Consider the following 8,669-nt stretch of genomic DNA (forward strand, 5'->3'; position numbering starts at 1 on the left):
GTGCTTGCGTTGTCTCGTCATGTAACCCCGCCCCCTTGTTATCCTTGTTTAGTCATTATTGTTTCCCCATTATCACCTGTTGCCCTCATTATTAGCCTCCCTTTATAACCCCCTTGTGTTTCTCTGTCCTTTGTCGGTTCATTGTCAAATGTTGTCAAATGCTGTCTGACGTTGTCAATCTTTATGATATCTCGTTGTGAGTATTTTGTCTGGAGTCCTGTTCAATGTATAATTAGAGTTGTTTTGTTGTTAGTTACTGTCTAGTCATCTTAGTCTTAGTCAAGTCTTAGTCAAGGCTTTTGCCTTTTTGTCTTGTTTTGCCCCCTCGTGGGTTTTGTTTTCTCTGTTTTTGTCTACAATAAATCTTGTGTGAGCATTCAGTCTGCTTTTGGGTTCATCCACCTTCATCCACATAACACTTACTGTGGTCGCCAGGTTTCAAGCCTCACAGGCCTTCCTGAGTATGAGCTCCGACATATTGTGGTCGCCAGGTTATAGGCCTCACTAGGCCTTTCTGGATTCGGAAAGGCTAAGTACGCAAACTTTCGTTTTGTGTACTTTCTAAAATCCATATTTATGGTAAGGGTTATGCGCTGTTCCCAATGTTTTCTGAATTACTGGTTCTGACAGTTGTCACTGCCTTTTGGCATGCACTCCCCTCAGCATGGCGGAGTGGGTATTTAGTTCCCCAAAGCGTCAATGACGTAGTGTCGAGTTCCCTTCGAAAGGGAACGTCTCAGGTTACGACTGTAACCTATGTTCCCTGAGAACAGGGAACGAGACACTACGTCTCCTTGCCATGCCTTGGGGCCTGCCTGCAACAGTCCCTTCAGACGATAGGATGTTGTCATGTGTGCAAGGCTCCCTTTTATACATCCAGGTCGCGCGTTAATCAATCAAGCTGATGATTCACGGGCTGTCGCCGGTAAACATGATTGTTGTGAGTTGATATTTGATTTCAGACACCTGTCACGCCTGAGGCGTTCCCCAAAGCGTCAATGACGTAGTGTCAAGTTGCCTGTTCTCAGGGAACATAGGTTACAGTCGTAACCTGAGACGTTTTACTCTCATTTAATTAGAGAAGGTTATTAGAAAGCCTAAGCTTAATGTCACTGTAGCATTCCTGTACTTTGTCCAGCTAACAGGTTTTATCTAAGCTCACAGGAAAATAAAACTGAAAATCATTGGTGTAACAATGGTATGCAATACTACAATATATAATATATAGAGAGAGAGAAGAGCAACGGTCCCAAAATCGACCCCTGAGGAACACCACAAACTAAAGGGGCCAATGTGGAAGAAAAGTCTCCCACATTTACAGCAACTGTCCTGTCTTTTAAATACGAGGCAAATCAATGAAGGACTTTACCCTGGACACCAACCCAACACTCCAGATGGTTGAGAAAAATCTCATGGTCAATCGTATCGAAGGCAGCACTTCTAATAAAACTAGAACAACATGTGATCAAGATGAGTAGGGAAAATATCCAGTCTGAAGCTTTAAAAAGATGAGTAGGGAGAATATCCAGTCTGAAGCTACCTCCATTCATTGTACTCCATTCATTGCAGTTGGCAGACAATGTCTGCCAATTGCGCTGATGAGACTGGTTCAAAGTTAGTGAAAAGGTTAGACAGGGCAGGAATTTATGAACGGGAATGTGAAGGTACAATTACACTTCTGATCTTCTAATTTTTTTGAGTAAAAAATAATAAAAACTCATCACAAGTCTCTTGTGTAGCATCTCTCATAACATTCCTTGAGGAGATTAAAATAGATTCAATTATGTCAAAAATTACTTTTGGCCGATTTGCATTATCTGAAATTAGCTTCGAAAAAAAAAATCCTCCTTTACTACCTCTAGATAGTTAGTCAGAGACACTTTTAACATCTCAAATGAAATCTGAAGCTTATCTCTCTTCCACTTTCATTCAGCTTTTCTGCACTCTTGTCTAAGAGAGGTTGAAAGGCCAAGGTTGAGAGGTTCCCTTATGTTTCTTTAATTTAAGAGGGGCAACACAATCTAGGACAAGAGTACATGATTTAATAAAAGTCTCAATCAGCACCTTAGTGTCCTCTCCACCTAAGACTTTGTCTGAAACGTGATAAATAACCTTAGCAGGTCACCTTAGCAAGCTGTCGACAACACACACTGTCTGTTATCTCATGTCGCTACATTGGGTCTGAAGGTGAATTTTCAGAAAAATCTGCCTAACTCCATGTCAGTCAGTGTGCTTTCTGGGCATGCAGTTGAATTCCAGGGCATTGAGCTACCCTCACGGAAGGCAGAAGGCAGGTGTTGCAGACAACCTTAGCAAAGTTCCAGGTCCATTGCAAGCTGCCCTTTATCAACTTCCTAAGACTGGCAGGCCTTACCACAGCGGCTTCATCCGTCATTCACCTAGGCCTGTTGCATCTTTGTCTGTTCCAATACAGGTTGATAGCCAAACGTTTTTCATTGGTTCACAATCGACACACGCTGGTTTGGGTCATGAGCAGTTGTGCTGCTTCTCTGAGACTTTGGAGGAGGGACAAATTTCTACGAAGGGGAGTGCCAATTGGGCCACCTCCAGCACGCAGGGAGGTGGTAACCACAGATGCCTCCCTCAGCGGGTGGGGGAGGACTTTGGCAGCAACGTGGTATACGGGGCAGTCGGGACCCAAAGTTAAGTGGACAATTTTAGCAGTTTTGAAGTTCAAGTGCTTAAGATAAGTACAGAGGATGCCCTTCTCTGTGCCTTGATTTATCGACCACCCCATTATAATAAGATAATAATTTGATCTTCTCTGGTACCTTTTTAAGACAAACTATTAATTGTTGGTGATTTTAACATGTGTGTTGTTCTTCTCATCCTTTGGTTAATGAATTTCTGCAAATTATTGACTCTTTTAATTTCATTCTATGCATAAACAAGGCCATACTCTTGATTTGGTCATTTCAGTAGGTCTCTGTGTCAGTAATATAGAGATTTATGAATTCTGTCTATCAGATCATCAGCCACTATTGTTTAACACTGTGCTCAATACTTCAATGTATTGAAGTATTCAATACATTGGTTAATGTCAAGTCTTGTTGTCGTCCAATCCGGTCTGTTAAATCTGCTACATCTAAACAGTTCAAAGATGCTTTTGTTAGGGATGCTTGCCCTATTGTGTCTTTTTTCTCAGAGCTGTCTGTTGATGATCGACTTTATTATTTTAACACTCTGTGTGGCAATGTTTTGGACTCTGTTGCTCTATTTAAAATTAAGAAACCTAAATTAAAGATGCAACCTTCGCTTAACAAGGATGCTCTTGTCTGCAGACAGAAATGGAGGAAAGCTAAAAAGAAAGTGGAAGAAAGATAAGCTCCAAGTATCCTATGGAATCATGAGAGATTGCATGGTGAGCTACCAGCACTCTGTTAAGGCTGCTAGTGAAAAATATTTTTCTAACTTGATAGCAAAGCATGCTGACAGCCCATTGATTCTGTTTACAATACATAATGTACAATACATAATGTACTAAATCCCAATATGCTTTCATTCCCTGATGCTACATCTACAATCTGTGATAACTTTGTGAAGTTTTTTTGTTGATAAAATGAATACCATTTGATCTTTTATCCTCAAATTTTATATTAACTCATCTGTTAATGACCCATGTTCAGTCTACTTAACTGAATTTTAGCATTTTTCTTCTTCTTTTCTTGTGGAGCTTTTCCATAAAATGAAGTTTTCTTCTTGCTCCTTTTCTCTTGGATGTAGTGCCTCCTCGTCTCCTTATGGAAGTGCTGGGTGTAGTTGAACCTTTTGTTTTGACAATTATAAATAGTAACCTATCTCAAGGCACTGTTCCATCAATCCTGAAACATGCAGTTGTGAATCCACTTTGTAGAAAGGCCAATTCAGATCCTTATGTTTTGGATAATTATCGAGTTGAGTAACTGCCTCTTATCAACTCTAACAACTGGTCTGCCTCACCCCCTGCCACCGTGGAAGGATCAGCTGTCACAGATGGATGGGGCACTGTAGCATCCCTTTCCGGACAGGCAGCGCTGTGCATCCGGCCCCTGGGGTTGAGAGGGTGCTCTCTCAGTGTTCAACAGGAGTAAGGAATACGGTTATGAGTGCTGCCTTCAACACGTCTCACAGATCGTGCTCTCATCCAAGTTGATTGCCCTATTAGTGAGGTGTTAGACTTCCTGCAGTACTTGTTGGATGCTGTACATTCTCCAGCCACACTTAAAGTATTTGTTAGTGTTAAAGTGCCCTGTCAGCTTATCGGGATCATATGGAGCAGGTGCCAATTGTAGCAAATAGGTTAGTGGTGGCTTTTCTAAAGAAAAGAACCTACAAACCAACCTTGGTTAAAGTCACATGTGACTGAATTGATACGAAATTCTCGATGTGATGCGTGAGACATGACTCCATCATTGATCATCTCTGACGGTCTTGCACCATTCATAGAACCATGGTTACATCAGTAACCAGTGTTCTTTTTGGAGCTTGATAAATGGCTTTAGTGGTTGCTTTATGGTGTGTTTTGAATATTTTTTGGAGTTTGATAGCTGTGACCACCAATAACTGTTATTTTTTTGTATTATTTTTCTTTATTCGTTTACATAATAATTTCAAAATATATTTTATGAGTCAGAGTATGTTTGTACATGTGTGCTGATGAGAGATATGGGATAAGTTATATATTTTGCTTAGAGGCACGTGTACAATGCAACGTTCACTGAGCAGAGATGTTCCACTAATGATGATACGTCAACTGTGTACAGTTGGCATGTTCTTTACAAGGAAAGGAATGTTTCAAATGATGCAAATGTACCACTATGTATACACTGAGGGATAGTTTCTTAATGTGGAAATTGGATTGTACTATGTGTAAGCATGAGGTATAAATTCCATTTTAAACATAAGCAACTTGTTTTTCTTCCTAACAAGGAAGTTGAAAGTTGCTCAGTGGTGTATATAAGCTCAATCCTTACTGTGCCACCTCAGAGAAACATAGAGGCATGACGGGGTAAGAGGAAGGAGAAACATACAGGCATGACAGGGTGAGAGGAAGGAGAAACATAAAGGCATGAGGGGGTGAGGGAGGAGAAACCCAGAGAAACCATTTACAGTTGGCATGATGGGGTGAGCGGATAGAGAAATGGGGAACAGAGAAATCTGGAATGAAGACCACCTCTCATGTGGTCCTTATTCTTCTATGCCTGTTTCTCTCTTATGTCTGATACATGTATAAAAGAAATAAATAATACACAAATTATGTGTATATTATTATGTTGTAATATTTTTTTCAAATAGTTAAATAAAATAGAAAAATAGTTATTTATTATAAAAATAAAATAATATTTTGCTGTGGTACTGAAATTGGTACAGAGAACTGTAAAATTTTAATGGTATCAGTACTGACTACTGGAATCTTTGTATCGTGACATCCCTACTCCCACCCATGATCAACCCCCTTATTTATTGTTTGAGAACAGAAGAGGTAAAATAGGTGTAAGAGATCTATTTCAAAAGAAACAAATTGGTATTCCTTTACAGTTGCTCTAATGTGCTTTATCGCTTGAGCTGTTCAAACTGTTGTCAAAATCGTCTTATTGCTAAGCATAAAACAGATTCCAGTAGGTCTTGTTAATTAACATGAACTAACAATGAGTAATACATTATATATTGTTTATTAATCTTTGTTAATGTTTGTTAATAAAAATCCAGCTGTTCATTGATTATTCATGTTGGTTCAAACTGCATTAACTAATGTTAACAAATACAACATTTTATTGTATTAATGAACATTAACTAAGATTAATAAATGTTTAAACACCCATTTGAATTACACAAAAAAATGAAATTAACTAATAAAAATGCATATTGTGAGTAATACATAGCTGAAACAGGGAAGAAAGAGGTAAACATTCATGGCATAGTTTATTATTAACTATTTGCATCTATTTGACTTCATTAAATAATCATACATGCAGGTAGATCATATTTGTAAATGCATTTATTAAAATTGCTTAGCAAAAATCTGTTCACTGAGACAATTAAATTTACTCAGTTAAAAGGTATGAACATGATTAAAATATGGCAAGCTGTGGAACAAACAATATTCACTTAGTCAAAATATATTAGATAACGCATGCTGATTATAAAAGTGAAAGAGTAAAATAGTGCATGTACATTGTAGTTGCTTTTATTTTTATTTTTATTTATTTCCTGGTGATGTTTGGCTCATTTCTTAATGGGGATTGGAGGATTTCATTGAACATTCAGGTAATTTTTTTTTTTTTTTTTTTTTTTTTTTGATGGACCTGAATAGTCTGACTGAAAATGAGTATTGTGATAGTGGGAAGTTACATACTTTTTTGAGAATGGAGAAGCATATAATCATGTCAATGAATAACTTATGCACTCAGTAGCCTAAGACTAATAATTCAAATTGAGTTGTTAAATTTAAAGTGATTTAATTTTAAACTGTTTTGGTCTAGTCTCAACTCAAACATTTTACAAGAAATTTGTATCAGCTATGCTACTTTATAGCTCTTACTGTAGACTGTCAGCAATTGTGGTCACTCAATATAGCATGCCATTTAAGGTATTATGAGGGTTAATTTTAAACTACAGCAAGACTCAAGCATGTTAGTGTTGTCAAAGAAATCAAACTGAAAAAAAAGAAAACCATGCGGCAATGAGACGGGATAAACAACAAACAACACGTCACCCTGTGGGGAGGTGTCTTTGGTTTTGGAGAGTGATGATAAACAGTCTTTGTCGTTGTCAGATGGATGCACAGAGAGACATTCATTTTTATTAATGTCATACCTATGGCATATGCACATGACAGATTATTTTTTTGTTTGTGCATTAATACAATTGGTGATTCAGTTCTCCAGTTTGGTGGTCAAAGTCAAATTAATGTAAATGTAATAGATTGTGCTATTCACATCTAAATAGTTTCGACAGAGGTATGTACTGTATGTGAACTATAGCTTATCAATATAATCTGTACTTTATAAAGTCAGTAATTGTTAAAAATGTTTGTATGTTGCTTTATTTTGCCTTGACAGTCAAATGCTAGTAAAAGTCAATGCTTTTTTACATTTTTGCTGTTTGAGGTAATTGTGAAGCCGTATAGAGTCATGATCTACACCAATGTCACTGTCTTTTCTGAATTCTACCTGCTGGGATTTCCAGGACTCCATGAACAGTATTATGGAGCTGTGGGAGCCCTTTTGTTCTTTGTCTACTTGACACTGGCAGGAGGAAATATCTTTATTATTTCTTTTATTTCTTATGAGAGAAGCCTTCAGAAACCCACCTATTTAATCTTCTGTAATCTTGCTGTGTGTGATCTTGCTTTTGGAACTGTCACGCTGCCTAAAGCCATTGCAAAATACTTTTTTAATAGCAGTGAGATATCATTTTATAGTTGCTTAGTGCAGATGTTTTTTGTTCACTACTTAGGGACTATTAACTCTTTCCTAATGCTATTAATGGCCATTGATCGGTTTGTTGCAGTGTGTAACCCACTGAGATACTGTGTCCTTATTACAAACAAAACAATTTTTATGGCATGTGCTGTGATTTGGGCAATCTGTATATCATGGATGTCAGTCATTGTTTTTAATGCCTTCAATGAGCCCTACTGCTCTTCTAACGTAATAACCCAAAATTACTGTGACCATAATTCAATTATTAATCTGTCTTGTGGAGATGTAAAGCAGAAAATTTTTGTTTCATTTTCATGTGCTATGTTTGTTCTTTTGGGCCCTTTAATTTTCATTATATTTTCTTTTATTGCCATTATCACTTCTGTTTTCAAAATCTCAGACATTCAGGCCCGATATAAAACATTCTCAACTTGCACTCCTCAGCTTATTATTATTTGTCTATACTATGTGCCCAGATGTGTTGTTTATGTGCATGATGTGACAAATGGGAGAATCTCACCTGGCATCCGGGTTATGTTAATAATGTGGTACAGTCTGCTCCCACCTGTTGTCAATCCCATGATATACTGCTTCAGAACCAAGGAAATCAAAGATGCATTAAAGAAAAAAATTAGAGATATGAAAGTGAGCATATGAATAGAGAACAACCTATGACATTTGGAAAAAACATTGAAATTGCTTAATTGCAGTAATACTGTTATTTTGGCTGTGCTAGCCCCCTTTCAATCCGAATCAATTACATGCTTGTGAAATTATTTTGTTTAATAAAATATGCTAAATGTAATTTTAATTTTCCTGATGCATAAACTAATTTATTCAATAAGTATATATTATTGCTCTCTAAATGAGCATCAAAACGCATCAAACTATTTTCTTTTTTGTATATAAGGTTTACCAAATGTTCATTTAATATAGACTGTACTATTTTTTTATATCTGTGTTCACCTGTTCTAATTAATATATTCCAAACCATTTAGAATTGAATTGTATGGTTTGGTTTTAATTTATATATATTCCAAATGTGAATTTAACTTTTTAAAAATAGTACAACATTACATGAAATATCAGAAATGTTATCTTACATTTTAATAGTCCACATGGCTCAAGCCATTATCTGGTATTATACAGTACAATTTAGTAAAGAGAAAGTAATTTTACCCATAGATGAGGGTGAAAATATGGAAATTGAAATTAAATATAACAGCCAATATTAAAAATATTAAT

General features: G+C 36.8%; 1 protein-coding gene across 1 annotated transcript; it reads left to right on the top strand.

Moving 5' to 3' along the window:
* Window positions 1–7,133: 7,133 nt before the first annotated feature.
* LOC308693754 (olfactory receptor 52K1-like) lies at window positions 7,134–8,081 on the top strand (the record flags this gene model as incomplete). Its single annotated transcript, XM_081370851.1, has 1 exon — window positions 7,134–8,081. One exon carries the CDS (start codon window positions 7,134–7,136, stop codon window positions 8,079–8,081), a length of 948 nt encoding a protein of 315 aa, XP_081226977.1.
* Window positions 8,082–8,669: the final 588 nt, after the last annotated feature.

The sequence above is a fragment of the Scardinius erythrophthalmus genome, assembly GCF_964197995.2.
Source record: "Scardinius erythrophthalmus genome assembly, chromosome: 7".
NCBI lineage: Eukaryota > Metazoa > Chordata > Actinopteri > Cypriniformes > Leuciscidae > Scardinius > Scardinius erythrophthalmus.